This window comes from Sciurus carolinensis, chromosome 5, assembly GCF_902686445.1.
Source record: "Sciurus carolinensis chromosome 5, mSciCar1.2, whole genome shotgun sequence".
Taxonomy (NCBI): Eukaryota; Metazoa; Chordata; class Mammalia; order Rodentia; family Sciuridae; genus Sciurus; species Sciurus carolinensis.
In genome coordinates, this window is record NC_062217.1 from 100466574 (window position 1) to 100489508 (window position 22935).

General features: G+C 35.3%; 1 protein-coding gene across 1 annotated transcript in view; it reads right to left on the reverse strand.

Annotated features, from left to right (window-relative positions):
- Positions 1-1080: 1080 nt before the first annotated feature.
- Positions 1081-22935, reverse strand: part of Ptpn20 (protein tyrosine phosphatase non-receptor type 20) — a 68902-nt gene continuing 47047 nt past the window's right edge. The window contains exons 6-9 of the mRNA XM_047554346.1: positions 14490-14824; positions 10144-10359; positions 2496-2558; positions 1081-1180 (exon numbers count right to left, since the gene is read on the reverse strand). Coding sequence (XP_047410302.1) covers positions 1115-1180; positions 2496-2558; positions 10144-10359; positions 14490-14824 — 680 coding nt within the window. The 3' untranslated portion in view covers positions 1081-1114. The remainder of the gene's footprint in view (positions 1181-2495; positions 2559-10143; positions 10360-14489; positions 14825-22935) is intronic.

Here is a 22935-nt window from a genome sequence, read left to right on the forward strand (position 1 = left end):
TATAAAGCAAAGTCCTATAATAAAAAGAATACAATAATGGCCAGAATCTTTTCAAAACCAGAGTGTGGACATTTTGTGTTCATTTTCACAGGTATAAATTTGGTTTTCCAAAATTAATCCCCAGATTCAACATCTAAATGTTTTAGCCAGAGGTAGGGCAATAATGGAAAGGAATGACTTAAGGAATAACTTTCCTTTGAGAGGGAAAAAAAAAAAAAACTATTGTAGATCTTAGTTTGAAAAACAGATATGATATAAAGGATATCATTAATAACTCAGGATTACATAATAATGCTTCTATGAAAGTTTGTTGGGCAGGTAAAGGGCGAGAATCATGTTAAATGTAATATTTGCTTTAACAAAGCAGCCTGAGTAATATGTTAAGTTTTAGGGTGGGATAGGAAAGAAATTGGGCTGGGCAAACATTTCCTCTTGGACTTTCTATATAAACATATATTTCAGTTTGGGACTCTTCATCAGGGTATCCATGTAATGGAGAGAAGGGACTCTGACCACCTAGAAAGCGCTTCCCAGAGCAACAAGGCCTTGTTTTGCTGCTCTAGGAAAATAGTGCCTTCTCAAAGTCTAGTGCCTGACAGAAGTATAGGAAATGGAAGTAATTTATGGCAAAAGTTAATCCATCCTCATTGGACTCCTTTTAAATTGAGTCATTCAAAGACCAACCAAAAGTACAGACTCTAGCTAAAGAACATATCTGTCTTGAAATTTGGGAGTGAAATTAATCAAATCATATGTTTACATATGTTTGAATAGTCTACAGTGAAACTCACCAATCCATAATTAATATGGGCTAATTGTCCTTGGGCCTTTTAATCCTTTCAACCAAATAGCCAAGCTACAGTTGTTTTATGTAACTTTGGTTTCACTGAAAAACATGGGAGAATGTCCTGATCACATCCAGTAAGGTCAAATAAGTAAACACTGTTCATCCCACACCAAATGATGCTGCTTTCAGGAAGATTTTGGAAATAAAAAAAAAAAAAATCAGCTGATACATTAAAAAGGCATATTGTATGCTTAATAAATCTCTTCACTGCAGCTGGAACTCCAAGCCACTTGGTAATTTCAAGTAAGAGGTTAACAGAAGTCTTTCTTAATTCAAACTCAGAAGTTTCTGAAGAACTTCAAGCACAATTACATGGCAAAATTGATACTGTTCCTATATATGTACATATATAAGAAAAACAATACAATGATAAGTAATTAATGCTGATCTCTACTTTTGGAGAACATGTTTTTGTAATTTTTTCAACCACGTAGGGTAATTCCCCAAAAAAGCAAACAGTTAACTATTAAATAAGTAACTTAAGAATGTCTTTATTCAAGTATATTTTAAACTATGAGGAAGATAGTTTTTCATAGTGGTAGTGTCATAACCAATGAGGTTGATCTGAGATGTAATTATTGCTAATTGAAAAAAGTTAATAAAATAAGAAAAAGATAGTTAAATGATCAAAATACAGTTCTCAAACTAGAACTAGTTTATTGAAGGCTTAACTAAACTGAGGGGAAACTGTCTATCTCAATTTCCTTATACCTTAAGTCCTTATAAACTGAACTCTGATGCCTAAAAACATACCTTTTCCATAATGCCATGCTGTTTACGTGACATATCTAAAGTTATTTGTTAATAAATTTATGGACAGCAATTTGAGATATCTATCAGCACCCACAGAAACTTTCTGCAAAGGGAGAGGTATCGGAAGAAGTATTGAAAAAAATTAAAGGTAGGTAATCTTTATTTTAAAATTTGTCATTTTGACAAATCTTTATAAGAAAAATTTTAATTTGTCTTTTTAAAAACTTTTATTTTATAACATGGGAAGTTGTACAGAAAGGTCCTTGAATATCCTTCTCCCAACTTCCCCCACTGATAACATTCTGCATAATTAGTGTAATATCAAAACAAGAAAATTGCTACTGGGATAATCCACAGAGCTAATCCTAAATAAAATTCCAAATAATCTCTTATATTAATCTTTATATACATAAAAATCTAAATTTTATAACTATTTTTATTTTAAAATACTCTCTTAATCTCCTCTCCTAGTGACTAATAACTAATCTATGACATAAAATTATCTTTATATGATAAGCCAACAACAATATTTTACTGCTAAATAGTTATCTTAAATTGCTATCCAGAAATTAACAAACAACTTTAAATATGTCACTTAAATAGCATGACATTATGGAAAAAGCATGTGTTTATGCATCACACTTTAGTTACAATGTTGGCAGTTCCTTCCCTTGCTATCTGAGTGGCCTAATGGGGAAGACTTCATTGCTGTGAACCTTAAGTTCTTCATCAGGAATATCATAGCAAAATAATATATACTAATGTCTACTTCAAACAGTAAAGATTCAGTGATACCAGGTAGGTAAAAGAGCTTTATAAATTTCAAAGTGCTATACAATGCTAAACTCTGTATTCATCACTATTCTTATTAGAATTTACATGGTGAAAAGCTTACCTTCGTTTGAATCATGCCATGACGTTGTTCTCTCATTTGGGTCACTATATTTTCAAAGCTGAACTGTAACAAGATGACAGTCATTTTGTATTATCCATGTAGGGGGAAAAGCATAAACCCATGGATTGTCAATTGAGTGTTCCATACCTCTTTTTAGAAAAAGAGATGTCAACATATAACCAGAAATGTCTCATTTCCAGTCACAAGAAAATGTGCCTTTTTAAATAAGACTTATTATAAGACTTATTATAATAGGTTTTTTGGAAAATGCAGGAAGCAATCATTTACAATAAAAAATGTTCTCCAATAAACAAACAAAAATGATCTTCAAAAGAAATAACAAATTTGCCCTTGCATATACCTTTATATTATCCAAAGGGAGAACTAAAAGCAGCAATGTAATTCTGGGAGATCAGAAGATTTTCTCTGGCTTCAACAGTAGCATAGCTGTTTCTCCTAAGGAGCCCTGTCAACTCAAATGGAGGCCCTGAACAAAAGTTGGTTCACCACCAGATTCTGTCGGGGTTTCGGCCGGACCCCTGGCCCTAGGTGTGGCAAGGCTAAGATGGCGCCTGGCAGGCTGCCAGTGCGGTTGGCTTTTGCATAAACAACTGACATTATTTTGAGGAAGTTCCAGGGATTGGCTGAGCTCCCTGATGGACAGTGCAGGTCCACTGTATGCCTGCCTTTGCTGCCTGTATCTGTGGATGCTCTCCCCTCGTGCTCGAGTTGCTGATTGGTTACAATAATGTATATATTGGAGTGTAAGTTCCTCAAAGAGGAGAACAAAGAAAGAACTATGAGGAAGTAAGCGCGCAAAATAAAGAGCTCAAAAGAACCAGGTTTGCGTCTCGTTTCTCTGCGGGCAGGGAGCGCGACAAGATTCTACACCTGTATGTGGAGACTGGCACAACTTGGGATGTTTGCTGAGTGGTTCAGGTTGCGAAGATCAGTTACTAGTCCACAGTAGAGCAGAAATGAAGATATTTAGAAACTTAACAGCAATCTGACACTGGAGCAGCATTAAGAGTGTGAGCAACTGAACAGAATACAGACCACCTTAGGAGTTACTGAACGTGCTTAAAGAGTCCTATGTGGTGCAAGCTCATGTCAACATGTGATATTTTAACCCAAAAGAATGTTTTTTTAGGCAGGGGATGTGGTTCAGTGGTAGAACAGAGGACCTGCCAAGCATGAACAAGGTTCAATCCCTAGTACTGAAAAAAAATATTAAAAGTAGGCATTCCTTTATATTTATAATGTCATTCTTATCATCTTCATAATAAAAATATTAAAATACTTGTTATTTTGTAACATAGGTAAACAGGAAGTTGTACATGAAGGTTCTTGTATATCCTTCTTCCAACTTCCCCCAATGATACGATCCTACATAATTACAGTGCAATATTAAACCAAGGAAGTTGTCACTAGGACAATTCACAGAGTTTATTCAGATTTCCCTAGTTTTATAGTCATCTGTATGTATATGTGTGGGTTTCTATGCAATCTTATTACACATGAAGATTCATGTAACTGCAATCACTGTCAAAATACAAAGCTGATTCTTTCTACCACAAGATTTCCCTGTGCTATCCCTTCACAGTCATCCATCTAATCCCAAACCCTTGACAACCAGTGATCTATTCTTCATCTCTATAGTAGTGTTATTTCAAGAAAGTTACTGAATTGAATGACAATATCTAACCTTTTGAGATTGATTTTTTTTTTCACTCAGGGTAACTGCCTTGAGATCATCCAAGTTATTCCGTTTATTAGTGGTCCCATTCCTTTTTTTTATTGCTAAACAGTAGCACACAGTATGGATGTGTACTGGTTTCCAGTTTGGAGTTATTATGAATGAATGTTCTAGAAACATCTTTGTACAGATTCTTGTATGAACATGAATTTTCATTTCTGGGATAAATGCCTAAGAAAAGAGTTATGTGGTAAGTTTAGTTTATTGTTTCTTTAAGGAAACTACAAAGCTATTTTCCAGAGTGGCTATACCATTGTAGATTCCCAGTGCATGAGAATGGGTAATTTAAGGGTAATCCAGTTTCTCTTAATCTTTGCCAGCATTTCTCCAAATCTTCACCAGTATTTTATGGTGTCACTATTTTTATATTAGCTACTCTGATAGAAGTATAGTAAACATCAAGGTTTAATTTGCATTCTCCCAAAGGATAATGAAGCTAACCATCTTTTCATGTACTTGTTATCTGTATATTCTGGTAAAAACTCTGGTCATGTCTTTTATCCATCTCCAGAATTTATTGTTGTTTGTTTTTTTTCTTTTTTGCGGTGCTGGGGAATCGAACCCAGGGCCTTATGCATGCAAGGTAAGCACTCTACCAACTGAGCTATCTCCCCAGCCCTCTTTTATCCATCTCTAACTAGTTTGTTGTTGTTGTTCACTACTGATTTCTGAGGGTCCTTTATATATTTTAAATGCAAGACTTTTCTTGGCTTGCAAATAGTTTCTTCCAATTTTTAGCCTGTCTTTTCATCTCTTCTTTGGGTATATCACAAAACAAATTAGGTAAGGAAAAGGGAAACCTATTTGCAGATAGCACAAATCATATATATAGAAAATATGTAAATGTATGACTACACAAATGGTATGCCTTTACTTCATGTACAAACAGATCAACAACATGTATCCCATTTGTTTACAATAAAAATAAATTTTAAAAAAAGACTACATATTTTGTACTAACTAGTGTGGGATCAAAGTGAAGAAGTACATCTCAGACCCTTAACCTTTCTGTTAAATCGGAAGTATTATTGCTATAATTTATATGTAACATAATTTAATGTTAAAAATATTATTGAAAAATTTTATTTACTCTTCTTTATCATACTATTCTAAAATTCAGATCTAATGTTATTGAAATTTAAGTTTCTATCAAGTATTCTAATAAAAAAATTATATCTAAAAAAAAGAAAATATGCAAAGAATCAAAAAACAAAATCTTTCAGAATTAATAAGTGAGTTCAAAATTCAAAAAGAAAGGTCACAGGATATGAGATCAACATACAAAACCAACTATTTCTACATTTCAAGTTCATTACAGTAGGAATGTGGAAACTCAAAATAAATGCCACATACAGTTGTTCTAAAGAAAATGAAATAGGATAAATGTAACAAAACACCTACAAAATCTACATGCTGAAAATTACAAATGAGGAAAAAATACAAAAACCACCCAAATAAAAGGAAAGATATACTACCATGCTCATGGATTAGAAGATTTATCATAGCAAAAATGTCAATTCTTCCAAATTTATCTACAAACTAAAGGCAATTTTTAACAAAATCCCAGCAAGTTCTTTTTGTAGACATATCCAGCTAATTCTAAAATTTATCAGAAGACATAGCCTATAATGCTAAAACAACTTTGAGAACAAATAATAAAAGCAGAAGGAATCACTCTATCTGGTGTTAAAGCTTATTACATAACTATAGTAATCCAAAGGATAGTATTGGCAGGACATATACACAGATCAAAGGAACATAATAAAAAACCAGAAATAGACCCATATAAATATGCCCAGTGATTTTTGACAAATGTATAACAGCAATCATTAAAGGAAAAGAAGCCTTTTCAGCAAATAGTGCTAGAAAAACAGTATCATTTTTGAGCCAAAAATATGTTGTTGGTTTGTTTTTGCTTTTGTTTTGTTTTGTTTTTGGCACTGGGGATTGAACCCAGAGGTGCTTTACCACTGAGTTACATCCCCAGTCCTTTTTATGTTTTATTTTGAGATACAGTCTCACTAAACTGCTTAGGCCCTCCCTAACTTACTGAGGCTGGTCTGGAACTTGTGATCCTCCTTCCACAGTCTCCCAAATCTCTGGGATAGGTGGTGTGTGCATCATCACACCCAGAAAAAAATAGAATACTTTTCAAAATTTAAAAAAACTGAAACTTGACCTAAATCTCACACTCTACACAAAAAATAACTCAAATGGAGTTAATTCATCTAAAACATAAAACAACAGGACTTTTCAAAAACAATAGGAAAAATACTTCAGGATACAGGCTAGGTAATGACTTTTGACTAAACATCAAAAGCATGACACACAAAAAGAAAAATTGATAAAATGAAGACAGTTTAACATGAAAATTTGTTTCTTTGAAAGCTTTAAATTGTGACTTAATGTTTATAAATATAAATTATGGAAATAAATCTGTATTGTCACTCTTTAATCTTAATTTACTGATGATGAAATAAACCACGGATTTTTGGCCAAGAAAAGACACAACTTTCTCAATGAAGCTGTAGTGATCAACAATGACAATGGAGGTAACTAAAAAGAAATTAAGACCAAAAGAGTTCATACTAAATTTAATCTGAAATTATGACTCCTCATAGATTGAATTTTGTGAAATGCTAAAACCATACTTGGGTTGTTTGCAAAGATATACTGACTATAACTATACTGACTAGCAAAAGGATCATTAACGTCTCCTTTTTAAATTTTATTTTTATTATTTGTTTATTTATTGATTTTGATACTGGCTATTGAGTGGACCAGAGTGCTTTATCTCTGAGTGGCATCCCCAGCCCGCCCCTGCTTTTTTTTTATTGAAATAGGGTCACACTAAGTTACTAAGAGTTTCAATAAGTTGCTGAGACTGGCCTTGAATTTGCAATCCTCTTGCCTCAGCCTCCTGAATAGCTGAGATAATAGGTATGTGCCACCACACCCAGCCTTACTTGTCTTTATAATAATAAAAAAAATACAAAGACAAAAACAAAGAATTATTTTATAGAATATTTGATAAAAAGCTAACAGAAGTTGATGGTCAATGTTTCATACATAACATTAATGCTCTAGAGATTTTTTATAAAATAGTACTTTGAATTGCTAAGATTAAAAAAATATAAATCAATATGTTGCTTCAAAAATAATCTTGCTACCAGAAATAAACAAAAGCAAAAACCTACACCTGCCAGATGAACTACAGTGTGCTTAGTGCCATAGAACAAATTTTTAATTATATATAGGGCAATGTATTAAATTTGAGATTGTTCTCCTTATTACATTATCATTCTCTATGTTAGCTGAAAATTAATAATTGTTACTGCATGCTGAAGATGGTTAAAGAAGGGAAAAGTTCTGCTGAGAATATTTGTGTTGGGTGCAATGGTATACACGTGTAATCCCAGCAGCCCAGGAGTCTGAGGCAAAGGATCGCAAGTTCAAAGCCAGCTTCATCAATTTAGTAAGGCCCTAAGCAATTTAGTGAGACCCTGTCTCAAAAAATAAAACAATGAGCTGGGGATATTTCTCAGTGGGTAAGCACCCCTGGGTTCAATCTCTGGCACACACACAAAAAAAGAATGAATTAATACCTTTCTTGATTTAAATTCATGCTCTCATGGAACTGGACTGGATTAGTTACTACTGGACTCAGTGTTATAAAGCAGGCCACCCCTCATGTTTACTCTCTTCTGTACACAATTGCTTCTCTTACTATTTCCACCATGAGTTAAAGCAATACAAGACCCTCACGGGATGCACAGCCTGATCTGGAATTTTCCAGTCTCCAGAACTATGATACAAAATGAACCTTTATAGAATAAACCTTTATTTTACAAAATACCCAGTGTTTCAGATATTCTATTATGCCAACAGAAAATTAGACTAATGCAAACCTAACATACTCATCACAACCTTGGATGCCACATCAATATCTTAAACTGCTTTGAAAGTTTCTAAATGCTTATTCCCAACTTTTACATACTAAACTTGCTGCAGATAACAAATATGCTCTGGTGAATAAAATTTCTAAGGAGAGTAGAGAAGGGCATCAGTAAGAACATTTACATTAGTGACAGTTCTGTGTTCTATGGAAAGTCAATAAAGAAACAATGAGTGCATTTCCTATTTTTGAACCATTATATATTCCATCAGATAAAATTATCTTTAATTGTAAGATGCACCATTATTTTATATACCACTAAGAAAGAAAAACACTGTGAAATAAATGACATAAGATCGATTATAAGATACATTTTAAGATTTAAAGTTTAAAGAAGCTATAATGGGGGTGCAATGATCCTTACTTAGACTTGATGAAAGATAGTATTTGTAGCTTTTTCAGTTGCCAAGAGGCATACAAAATAAAGGTAAATACAAAATTAAGAAATTACAATGAATAATATATAAATAAGAAATATTTAATGCATTTTCTGCTAAAAGGATAAACTATTAGTTATGGAAATAAAGATAACATCAGACTCTACTAATATTAGCATTTTTAGGACATTTTTCTTTCTTTCTTTTTTTTTTTTTTTATACCACCTAGTTTATATTCTTTTCTTTTTAGTACTAGGGATTGAACTCAAAGGCACTTTACACTGAGCCCTTTTTTATTTTGAAACAGGGTCTTGAAAAATTGCCCAGGCTGGCCTTGAACTTGTGATCCTCCTAAGTAGCTGGAATTACAGGCATGCACCACCATGCCTGAGTCTATGTCCCTTTTTATAATGATACTCTGAATTTGCTTTGAAAAACTATATTTCTTTCATTCTCAACCATATGCAGTAAATGGACCAGTACATCCCTCTGTTCATCTCTGGTTCAGAGAAGGAACTAATTTTCAGTCAAAAAAGTGAAATACTAGGAGATTTTGGCCTAAGCTTCTGAAAAACAGATGTGCCTCTGTCCTCCAAGGAGTAATTGGATATTATCTGAGAATGAGTGCTGGAACCACAACAGCCATTTTTCTGCTACCAAGGAGACCTATCACTGTTGGAGTATGACTTCGCAAAGTCTGAGAGGGCAGAGATTTGACACTGGTTCTGACAAAAACATAACTCTATAGAATATGCTTGCCAGGGCAAATGTCTAAAAACCTCTGTTTCTTCGTGACCGAGGTATGGATTTTCACATTCCTTCTGATCATTCTATGGGCCACTTTTCCCCTAGTGTTTGCTCAGTAAACAGGTAATGATAAACAGATGTCTTCCTCTCCTCACTCGTGCAGCACAGGAATGTAGTTCAGTAAGAAAGTCCGTTTAGCCCCAGATCTGAAGTCACATTCCTAATCAGTTTAGTCAATAATAAAACAGTTTAATCAGCATATATTGGGTCCCTGAATCTATTTCTTAGCTAGTTCCAAATTTAGGAGAAAAGTAAAGGGTTGTTAATGCTTGACTAAAACCCAACAATATTATTGTCCTTATTTTACATTAAGAGAACTGGGTTTGAGAGGGAATAAGCAATTTACACAAAGTCACCAAAATCTGAAGTATGTGGTAAAACTGATGTCAATCCCAGGGACCTCTCAAGTCTACATTTTTTTCAGTGTGCTCACATGTGCTAAAAACAGGCATAGTTCATTTACAAGATACTAAAATCCATAATGGGGGACAGAGGGAAAGAAAAGGAAAATGAACTCAAATTTACTGTGTATCTACTATATTTAGACATGTCCTGAGTGATTGATTTATACTATTTCTTTAATCCTTACAATCACCCCTAGGAACCTGCAGTAAGTGAGAAGCAGGTATCCAAATCTTATGTGCTTTCAGTTTATAAGTTGCTCCTGAAGACCAAATTTAGTTTTCCAATATTATCAGGCTGTTGTGGTGTTTATAAACAGCATTGGTATATCTGTTTGATTCACATACTTACTGAAAAGTTCTTTTCGATGGCACAGAATACAACATCCACACATATGAATACCCCTGTTCGGCCTACACCAGCACTACAGTGAACCACTATGGGTCCTGTACGGTGGCTCTTCCTCACATAGCGAACAAATTTTATGAAATAATCTGCTGAAGCAGGAGTGCCATGGTCTGGCCACTTGGTGAACTGCAAGTGTTTTACAGAGTGACTAATTCCTGTCTATCAGAGAGAGAAAGAGAGATTTATTGATTTCTTATACTAGATATTTCAATTTCTAATTTACCAATAATAAAACAATAATTATAATAGCAGACATTCAATATTATACTGATATTATATAAAACTTTCAAAGAGAACTCAAACCTAATTTTGATTTAAAAGAATTCTGGAAGTTGCCAGGTTTAGAATTTTCTCCATTTTACAAAGGGGAACATAATAATAACAATGAAAATAAGAATGTTAACAGTCAACGAAAATTGAGCACTTACCATGTCAGGTGCTACTCTAAGGGCTTCACAATAAATAATCCATTTAATCATCACAACAATCTTGTGAGTTAGGCCCTATTTTATCCTTTGCTTTTACAGATTAGGATTATGGGGATTGGGAGGTATATGCTAGGCCACAAGACCCACATGTTTAAAGTTGGGATTTTTTAAAAGGCCTCCTGAATCCTAATTCACTATTTTTTTTTCTGCACAAGGCTGCAGAAAAATCAGGATTTCAAATTATTTAGGGTAGATGGGCTGGGGTCATGGCTCAGTGGTAGAGCACTTGCCTAGCATGTGAGGCACTGGGTTTGATTCTCAGCACCACATATAAATAAATGAATAAAATAAAGGTCTCTCAACATCTAAAAAATATTTAGGGTAAAAGATATGCCAACACATTAGGAATATGACCAAAAAAGGCAATCTAGTTTAGCTTATATATTACTAAGCTTAATAAAAACTGACAGGGGTCCAGCCAAACATTACTAGAGAGTGATTTTTTTAGGATGTTTATGACCAGAAGAGTGGACTGTAGTCCCTGCTATTATGCTTAGCACCCTTAAAGTAGACTTAAGAAATTCTCCTCAAGATTGACATATGTAGCACTTGGAGTTTACCTATATTCCTTCCAAAGGAATCATCACTCTTTCCCCAGTGTGGGAACTCCCTCTAACCTCATCAGGATCCCTCATAGGAAAACTCAGAATGGGTTTCTCTCTTCTCTTCTGCTTTTCCCTAATGCTTCTCTTTCCTAAGTTCCCTTAATAAAGATGTCCAGAGGTGTCTTCTAATTTTTGATGGTTAATTTTCAGGTCTACTTGGCTGGGTCACAGTACCCAGATACTTGGTCAAATATTATTCTATATATTTCTGTGAAGTTATTTTTGTATTATGTTATATTAAAATTTAAATCAGTGGACTTTGAGTAAAGCAGATTACTCTCCAGAATATGCACAGGCTTCATCTAGTCAGCTGAAGACATTAAGAGAACAAAGACTGACCTCCTCTGAACAAGAAAGAATTCTGCCCACAGATTGCTTTTAGACTCAAACTGGAGTTCTTTCCTGGGTCTCCAGTCTACTGCCCCATTATGTAGATGAGTCAATACTCCAAAATCTTGTGAGCCAATTCCTTAAAAGTAATAATCTCTCCCTCTTCATTCTCTTTCCATAAATATACATAGCCTGTTGGTTATATTTCTCTAGATAACCCTAACTATAATACAGAAAGCCGTGTTATATGTTCTATATCAATGTATTTAATATGGTTTTATACCTGAAATCATAAATCTAGAAAACCCCCACATCACTTTGGTTATTAATATTTTCTATATTATATAGCACTTGGCAATGGCAGAAATAACCTGAGATCTGTAAATAACAGTGAGGAAGGGATGATATTTAAACAAGTTTTAACTTAATACTGAGTAGAAAACTCATTTGAATCACTGATATATGAAACTGAATGATGTAAACCATACTTCAAAATCTTGTGAAGGCACTAAATTGAGAGTTACTGTTGCCATATCGTATATTTCAGGGATTAAATATTTCCTTCAGCACTGACTATTGAGAATTTGCACAAAGGTGTACCTCACCAATTTCCTGATCCACGGTCATGTAGATGAAACTCCTGATGAACGTTGAGTCTCATCCCAAAGGCTATCACCATCGACTCCCCTTGCCAAGGTTCCATAGGACAGACATCCTCACCATTTGAATCTTTGCAGATGGACCATTACTCTGTGCCTCCCACTTGATCTATATTCTCTAAGTACATACACCATTCAGAACTGATTTGAGGAAGTCTAGTGTCTTCCTCACTAGACTCTGAGAGTTCCAAGAATAAAGATTGCATCTATCTTCAATACACAGGAAAGTAGAAGAAGTGTCTACAACAATTCTTGTTGTCCACTTCTTTTTTCAACTCCTTATTCCTTCTTCTTGTATAAAAACCCTTTTCCTTTTGAGTTTCACACTTCTTGGTCTTATCTCCTCATTGCTATCACCCAGTGAGTTAACCTCCTGGTTAATCTTCCACGTTCACTGAAAATCCTAGTCTTATCCCTTCTATAAATTCTATCACCATTCAGAATAAATTCATTTCTCAACTTCACAACAAATACAATAGCCTCAAATCATTTTTACTTCTGTCTTTCAGGGGAAACTGCTTCCTTTCTTCTAATCCCAATGATGACCACTACTTGGACTTAAAACATCATCTATAATGTCTAGTATTAAAATATTTACAGTTCTACAATTCCAACATCAATTTTTGACCAGAAGCTCCTACACGACTATCTCATTGTGCTCCACTTCAACTCCAATGTGACCAAAAGGATGTCTCTAGTCCTTTGTGTCCTCCATTTACTCCTTGTTGACTAACCCTTATAGCCCTAAGCAACTTAGACTTCATGGTGGATGATCTGAATTATCTCTTACCAAACTGTCAATTCTTTTATTCTTTGAATCTTGCCACATGTACTAGATAGCATTCCACCCTGAGTTAGTCCTATAGTCTGTGTTCAGGAATCCCAAAATTATTCTGCTGAAAAGAAAACAATCACACAGTTGCATGTTTTGTTGCTTTTGCAAATTTATGGGTCCTTCTGCATCACTCACTATCAACCTTTTCTTGGCCATTTTCTCTGTTTCAATCAACTTATTTGGTGATGACTCCAAACCTCACCAGTTCTTTTAAAGATTCCTGTTCAACTCCAATTTGCTTTCACTGCTGACAAACACATCTATCACTAACGTGGTAATCCAATCCACTTGAGTAATGTAACTTACCACTTTCTCCTCTAAACCATTCCATTTCTATTTTCCAAATCTATTAAAGCATGAATTATTCTACATCAGTGTTTCCTAATATAATGTTCTATAACAACGGAAATATTCTATTTCTATGCTGCTAGGTTTGGTAGCCACTAGTAACATGTGATTAACAGGCACTAGAAATGTGGCACTGAATTTGTCATTTTATATAAATTTAAAAATCAACAGTCACTTGTCTACAGTATTGAATAGCCTAATTTTTAATCCTTCCTTTTATCAATTATAAGCCACAAGTCATAAATCACATAAGTCTGCCAATTCAATATCAATTGCCTAGTTGATAATGCTACTCACTAAAATTCTTCAATGTCTCCCAACTGCTTTTTATTACAAAGTCCATACTCCTTTGGTGAAAATAGACATTTCATGTTTTAGTTGGTCTCTGCTTACTTTCTGTGTCCTCATTTTATCTCTTATTATTTTCTGACACTGAACATTACAGAAACATTTAACTATTTAGATTTATATATACCCATCTCATGCAGTTTTGTATGTGGGTCATCTATTTCCTCTATCTTTATCATGTGTAATTCTCCATCCAGATGAGACCTCCTCAAGTAAACCTTCCCCTACACTTCAAGAAAGTCTAAGCACTTCCCTTCTGAGCCTCCATACAGATCTCAATATTACCACTGAAGATACTAATTCAAGGATCAGTGAGTGTACCAGTGTCTTGCTATTTAGTAAGAATCAGTAGTGACTGGCATGGTGATTATCACAATTCAAGGACTCAAAACATATCTCCCACACTCAGCAGAAGCAGCCAAAGCATATCCCAGGATCAGACAACTTCTAATACTCACTCTCTCTATCCCACCTCTCCAATTTTCTTTTCTTTCCAAAGTTTGGTTAATATAGAAGTAAAAGTAGTGGTAGCTAGTTTCAGCTACCAGTGCGATGTAAAAAGCTGTATATCAAAGTATCTACTCAGTCTATATTCCATCTTAATCCTAACTTCTAGTCCTAACATATCTGCTTGTGTAGTACAACATATACCTCATACTTATTTTTTAAAACTTACGGACTTCTTCACAATTTGAAATACTCGAATGATGAAATATTTAAATATCTGGTACTTCTCCAGGAAGATACGAAGGTGTGTCAATTCCAAAGGCTTCTTCAGAGAAATGGGCCAATAATTGCAGCATTTGATAACTCCATCCTCCATATCTCTGGTTATCATGGCAATAACATCAGAATTATTTTCCAAAACCATTTGCCAGAAGTCATCTGTGGTGTTTGGCAGTGGTCCTTGGGTAGCAATATAAAAATACTCTTCTCCATGATTGACTATTCTAATATAACTAGCATTAATGTAGTCCATGCTTTCTCCAAGAGGAACACGTGTTGAATCATCTATTACAGAAAGAGAAACATCTGGTAGATAAAGGAAAAGTGAGAGATGCAATACACCCAGACTTCACTAAAGCATTTCACACATGTATCTCTTTAACCAATAGAGAAGATGGCCTAGAAGATTCATCTCAAAAGGGTTAAGTTCATGCGTTTTTCTTTCCCCCACATGACCTAAGAAACATACAATTAGTGGAGCTTTATTTTTTAAGTTTTTAATATATAAAGAAGAATGTCCACAACATCCAGACAATTTGAGAAATTCCTCTTAGATATGGTACAGGTAGGATTAGACAAAGGAAAATATCTACTAGTTTGCAAATGAACACAGCAAAGGAAGAGCCCTCTGAGGCAGTAAATGAATGACATTCTCCTACAAATCTGGAAAGCCTGAAAACCTATAGCAGCAGGAGCCAGAAAATATGATAGATGATTGAAGACAAAGCACAGGATTAAAGGAACAAAAAACAACCAGATTTTACATCCATCCTCAGCCTTCATATGGTCAAGTAACATGCTAATCAAAGCAAAGGTATTATGGCAAAAGGATGTTACAGCACTTGTTCCAAGTAAAATGATACTTGTCTAATGTGTCCTGTTACAGCAAATATGAAAGGAAAAAAACCTAGCTGCTTGGCCAATTAATAAAACTTCACTGCCCAAGAAGCTCTTTCTTCACTTAACATAGATACTTGGAGTTCTGCTTCCACAGCGCTCTAGCACAGAGAGTAGAAGTGTACACAGAACCAAAGTCCCTTCCTTACATGCAGTGCTCTCGCCAATCACCTCAGAACCATGTGGACTATTTATCTAGCAAATATTGCAATGACAATGACAAATGAATAGGGACTTAACATGTTTTCTGACAGAACTATTCTCAAGATGCAACACAGCATACAAAACCCTTCTCTTTTAAATATGTATATATAGGAAAAACTATTGCTAGATAGACAGTATTAAAAAAAGAGAGATCATTCTAAGAAATTACTACAAATAATCTCTAAAACAGGAGAGAACTTTCTACCTTAAAAGCTACCATTTATATTTTAAATGAACCACAGAAATGAAAAGATGTACCCCATTTATGTACAATGAATCAAATGCAGGCAAGACAAATACATATCCAGAGTGATTTCTATTTTAATAAGAAAAAGTACTGTTTCTTCCATGATAGAAGCAGCCCATTGTAATCAATCTGCCATCAGGTGCAAGGTTGATCACCCCAGTGAATGGTGCCATATTAGAGACTCGGTGTTGGTCTCTGCTGCTGGTAGACTGGGCACTCAGAAGTGTTTATAGCCAGGTTGGTCTTGGTGAACGGAACTACACACTGCTGAGCACTTAAATAACCTCCATCCCTGTTGACAAGGCTGCTTTGTTTATGTGTTCATTGGTCAATGATAGGGTGGCTGGGAAAATAGTCTGACTATTGATACCCACAGAACAGTTCATTTTATCCACTTGATTATTAAAGTTCTCCTCGGCTGAGATCACTTTTGCATTCACAGAAGACACAAATATTTTTGTGTTTTTTTGCCCAGAGAGGTCTTTCTTGTTACCAATTTTCTAATCATGTTCCTTCAAATTCCCTGTTCATCTAGATAGATATTGGCCATACCCCTGTGAATAGTCATAGACTTATACTTCTGGCCTTTTCTCTGAAATAAACAACAAATTACACTGTTCAAAGTTCTGCCCACTGGGAGTATTTCCCTTCACCATTATCCTTAAGAGATTTTACAAAAAAGGAGCTGTGGTGCTATAGTTTTTCACTTCTGGTGGTGCCTGTATATGATACAGAACCAACAGAAAATCAGTGTATGTCTTCATTTCCTCTGTCAACGTGATCATAAGGAACTCTCCATGAGGCCATAGGTGTACCCTGGCAGAAAGAAAATGTTGTACCAGGAATGGGTCAATAGGTATTTGGGTAGCTTCTTCACAAAACTTACTTGGGCTTTTCATAGCCTGTATAAACCAAATTTCACATTTACCAATTTAATTTAATGGTTAAGTGCTGTTGTGTGTGTGACCAACTTTATAGCTTGGTAACTCATGGTTAAGGAATTCCCACTTAGTAGGGAACTTAGTTCTCTATCAAACAGTCTCTACAAAGGCCCAATAGAAGGCTAAAAGCTGTTTTTCAAAAGAAGAGTAGTTACCCACAAAGGACGGCAGGACTTTTCTCCAAAATTCTAAGGACCTGGTGATATGACTTAACTACAGAGGTCTGTTAAAGAATCTGGATATTGTTACTATCTGCCACTGACACTTCAGGCATGATTAGATCTGCTGGGTCGTAGGTACAGCAGCTTGCACACCATCCTAGACCTATTCAGCAGAACCTTCTCTTGTTCTGGGACCTTCTCAAAACTAGCTATTTTCTATTCACTTAGAAAATGGGTCATAGAAAAACATCCAAATGAGGCATATGTTGCCTCTAAAAGTCAGAGGCCCACTAGGAATTGTGCCTCCCATTTCATTGTAGAAGCCAGATATGGCAATTCACCAATAAAATCATTCACTTAAGAAGGGATTATCTTAACATGTACTACACAATTGGACCCCTAGAAACTTCACTGAGGTAAAGATCCTTGAATTTTAGTTGGATTTACTTCCCACCCTCTGACATACAAATGTGTTTTGAATAAGTCTAGAGTATTTGCTACTTTGTGCTCAGCATGTCACCAATGTAATGGACTACCGTATCTAGTCCATTCTATCTAATATAGGAGGAAAGAGATTGAGATCCCTGTGAACTGAATTATGACACAGGAATAAAGAACTGATATACCACTGAGGTAAGATGGTAAATGTGAATTGCTGACTTTTCTAGCTGAAAGCAAGCTGTTTCTGATGATCTTTGCTAACAGGTATGGAGCTTGTAAGGGCCCTTCCCAGATTAAGAACTGCATACCAAACATGAGAGAAGATGCCAATTTTCTAAAGAAATGAGACTATATCTTGTGTGGCAGCTGCAACTAGAGTCACCATCTGAGTAGTCTTACAATAACCCATTGTCATTCTCCAAAATTCTTCTGTTTTCAGTATAGGCCTAATAGGTGGGTTAAATTGGGAAGTAGTAGAAATCACCACTTTATCCTTCAGGTCCTAATGGGGGCACTAATATCTACAATCTTTCTAGGAACGCACTATTATTTTGATTTACTCTTTCCCTAGACAAGTCTTTCCCAACATAATAGTCCTCATTCCACAGGTCAGAGAACAAACACTTGGAATATACCAGTTGCTGAGTACATATTATATATTCCAGAAATCGCAAAATATCCAGAAGATAAATTCAATGACCTACTGGATCCACTGTGAAATGAACCTGAACTAAAACATCATCAAACATGGATCTCAATAACACCCTATTGTGATTGATAGATATTTTAAGTATCCCAGACTTAACTGTCAGTTCAGTAGTTTCCAAAAGGTCTAACCATTTCCTTTTTCCCAATACACAATCACCTTGGTAAAAGGTGTCCCTTTGGGAGGTAGGAAGAAAGATTAACGGTATAAATTTTTGGCAGCATACTGGCATCTTTCCTTACAGGCCTCTATGCTGCCCTCCCATTCATTAAATGATCCTGGCTCAAAAGTGATTAAAGGTCTGTAATTCTGTCTCTAAAAGATGAGACTTTTGTTCCACTTAACCTAGAGTTGTCCTGAATGTAGTAGACCTCCAATCTAGTTCACTTCCAGAATCATCATGATCAACTTGCTAACATGGTAAGTCTCCATAAATCAAACTATTTTGACTGCAGCTAACCCTGTTGTCCTTTACAATAATCGCATTCACCTTGCCTCTGGCTATCACATGCCTGTCGCTGGGTCTCTCCCTCTCTGTAATCCAATTACACCACTGTATTTAGGTTTCCCAATGCAACAGCAGCAATTTCTACTGTAATTTCTAACCTAAAGAGAAGAGCAACAGCAGAGTTCACCTTACAAATAAAATACATTTCTCACAGTCATGAGAAAGTTATATCCTCTGGGCCCTCCTGAAGTAGGTGAGCATGTTTTCCATGGTAAATTCACTCTAACATTCCTATCTCTCTGGGACTTTGAACACCTTCCTCTATAATTTATTAAGGCAATACTGGTATTTAGAACCCAATTAGAGTAAACCACCAACCAAATAAACTGTTACAATCCTTTTCTAATTCTCTAAACTACTACAACACTAAATTCAGAATCTCTTCTCAGTTGACTTGTATAATTCAGCCTGACCCAACTTTATGTCTCTTCCACCAATATCTGCACCCTCACTATCTAGTCCCACAAATATTCCCCCATTTCTTTCTGTATAAATTGGAAAAATTACATAGTTCCTTTAGAGTGTAGTTTACCTCCTTGTGAGTCACACTTTTCATATGATCTAAAAGTCAGAGTCTGTTGGGACTTGAGTCTAGTTATAGGTCTATAATACATGAGAGGTGGTTGTCTGGATTTCTGAGGATCAATTTTGTCTGGCAAGGCAACAACCTTGGGGGAGATCATAAAAAGTTTCCTCAGACAAAGTAAGGTTAATCTCCTCAGACTGGTGGTGGGAAGGATGCTACTACTGGCAAAAAAGACTCAGCTTGATGTGCCCAGTTTCATCAGACTCTTCTCATAAGTCTCCAACCCAATCTTCAGGATCCCATTCCTTCCCAGTCAGTGCCCTTACTTTAACAGCAGACACTCCACAAAGTTGGGAATTCAATTTGCACTGTAATTCAGCCATTTACAGGATAAGAAGCTGAGTCTGGCTTTCAGCAAAAGGCTTTGTGATTATTGGATATAAAGAGCTTGTTCTGGACCAGAAAGAGAACCTACAGATTATTTGTGTGGAATCTGAGTTGGAAAAGGGAAATCCAGAGATCATCCTTTTCTTTCCCCACTTTGTACAGTAGAGTTAGGAATAACTAGCCAATCTCACTCTATTCATTAGTTTGACAAAAATGTTCTAAGGTATCAAACAGTCACTCAGAATCTTGATTCTTACAAATAATATTTGAATAGGAATAACCAATGGTGCTATTTTATGTAATTGCTATTTCATATCATGGATTATTAGAATTCTATGTACTACTATGGAAGTCAATAATGCCTTTAAATATTATCAGATTAGAGAACCAATTCATATGGAACCAATGCTTAAGATTCTTTCTTCTAGAACCATTGTCAGTATGAAACTCTATATTCTAAATGGTTCTCCAGAGAAATAGAATCAATAAGCTGTGTATATATACAGCAAGAGAGATTTGTTTCGAGGAACTGGATCATGTGATTGACGGGACTGGCAAGTCCAACATCTGGAGACCAGGACAAAGTTGATGATGCAGTCTTGCATCCAAAGGCCACCTGGAGGCAGAATTACTTCTTGCTCAGTGGACTTCAGTCCTGCTTTTCCCCCTTCTCAATGCCTTCAACTAATTGGATGAGGATCACATAATGGAGAATAATCACTTTGCTCAAAGTCTACTGATCTAAAATTAATGTGCCTTTAAAAACTACCTTCATAGCTATATCTAGTTAGTATTTGACCAGATTATTTGAGCACCATGACTAGCCAATTTGACACATAAAATTAACCATTGGACAAGCTAAAATTCTAGTAGACAAGATGAAGGAGGAAAGTCTTTATTGAAAATAAATTAATTCCCTATAATACAAGTGAAAGAAAGAAAAGAATAAAAACAAAAAGAAAAAAAGCACATAGTACTGATCACAATGCACATGTGTTATTTAAATAGTGATTTGTGGACTAAGAAGTCAGTAAAGATGTTAGTTACTTTATGCAACTAGTCAATAAATATATCATGATAACTAAAGCAGGATGATTATTCTTTAAACACAGTAACCAATATATTTGTGCAACAAAAGTGAAGACTCTGTGTTGAGGTCAAATAAATTATTTCTCTGGCTCTCTTTCTTTTCTTTCCTTTTTGTATTTTTATTTTTATTTTTATTTGTGGTACTAGGAATTGAACCCAAGACACTTTACTACTGAGCTATATTCGCAGCCCCTTTTTATTTTTTTTATTTTGAGACAGGGTCTTGCTAACCTGCTGAGAGTCTCACTAAGAGGCTCAGGTTGGCCTTGAACTTGCAATCCTCCTGCCTGAGACTCCAGAGTTGCTTACAGGCATGTGTCACCACACCCGACTCTCTGGCTTTCTTGGACAGAATATTCAGGAACCTCTATATATTCAAAAAATGTGTGAAGAAATCAAAAATATTTCTATGATTTCAGCTAAGTAGGCAGATTTTCAGAATAGATTATGTTGTGTTATAAAGTAGATAAATTAGTGACCCTTAAAACAGAACTTGGTTGGAAAGTTTTACTTGATTTCCTTTAGTTTTAATAAATCAACTTCACTTTTTGAATCTTTGCATCTCTTTCTTTACTTTTCATTCTTTATACCCAGAATATAGTTCAAGCCAAATTAAATGATAAATTTATCTAATATCCTAAAATGAGCGTACAATTATGAGAGGAACTCTTTAAAGGCCTTTTCACTTTCAATTTTCTGGAAAGCTAAGTGCACATGTAGGAATAGAAATTACATAATTTTAAAAAGACCTTTTGCTTCTCAGAAGAGCACCAAATTGTTGGCAAGGTATTAAAATGTTTCATAATGGTTCATTATTCTGATTTTAGAAATATTCATCAATGCACTTTTTCACATTATCCCATGGAACATAGTAGAATAAATTATTTTAACTATCTTGGGAAGGAAAGCTTGGGATTTTTAATCATAAATCTATTTTAATCTGAATGAACCAACTAAATATGAAGTTATCAAATGATGGTTGTCACTGTGTTCCACTCTAATGTTTTATGGCGACTACCTCAAATCTAGTGAGCAAAACACAAATAAAAATAACTAAAATCTACTTTGGTAAGGAGAGGAGAATGGTCACAAAATACTGAGAAATTTGGAAAAACACAAAACTTAGCTTTGAGGAAAACATAAAAATGGCAAGATGAAGAGGCTAGGAAAGATAGAAGGGAAAGAAGCAAAGAAGGGTGGATAGATGGTTCTTACATAAACCACTGGTTCAAAGGCAAGAAAAAGAGAAGGATAAATTCCAGAAACCAAAAGTTCTGCAGAACTGCTGAGGCTAGAGTGGCAAGGAGAGGTAAAATTATTGTGCCATGCAAAAGAACATCACCATGACAATAACAAAGAGCCAAGAAAAACTTTTAAGAAGAGAGCAACATGCTCTAATTTTCATTGTAGGAAAATCTTTAGTAGCTGTTGTTAATGGATGGGAAAGTGAGGCAGCAAAACAGACAGCTGAGAGATAAAATGGGCTTTATCTAAATTGCCAGCAATGAGAATCAAGAGATTAAGGCAGATTATAGGGGTCTTAAGGAAGTAAAATCAAAGGAATTTGCAACAACTTTTTGGATATTACAGGTGACTCAAGTTTTCTGGTTTGAACAAATAGATGTTTTAGTCAGATTTTTCACTGCTGTGATCAAAAGATCTGACAAGAACAACTTTAGAGGAAAAATTTATTTTGGAGCACACGGTTTCAGAGGTCTTAGTTCACAGATGGCCAATTCCATTCTTTGAGGCCTCAGATGAGGCAGAACATCACGGCCAGAGAGTGGTGGAAGAAAGTGGCTCAGGATATGGCACCAGGAAGCAGAGAGAGGGAGCGCTCCTCACCAGGACAAAATATAAACCCAAAGGCACACCCACAAGGACACACCTCCTCCAGCCACATCCTACCTACCTATACTTATCACCAAGTTAATCCCTATCAGAGGATTAATGCACTAATTAGATGAAGGTTCTCATAGCCCTATCATTTCACCTCTAAACTTTCTTGAATTGTCTCATACATGAGCTACTGGGGGACACCTTATATATCTAAATCATAAAACTCTATACCTGGCCCCCAAAAGCTCAGATTTATCCCCACAATGCAAAATATATTTAATTCATTTCCAAGAGTCCCCATAGTCAACAGTTCTTGGACTGCCCCAAAGTCCACGTACAAAGTCTCCTCTAAGACTCAAGGCAAACTCTCAGTTGTGAGCCCCTTTAAAACCAAAAGCAAGTTACATATACCCAAAATATAAAGCACAAAAGTAAACATTTCCATTCCAA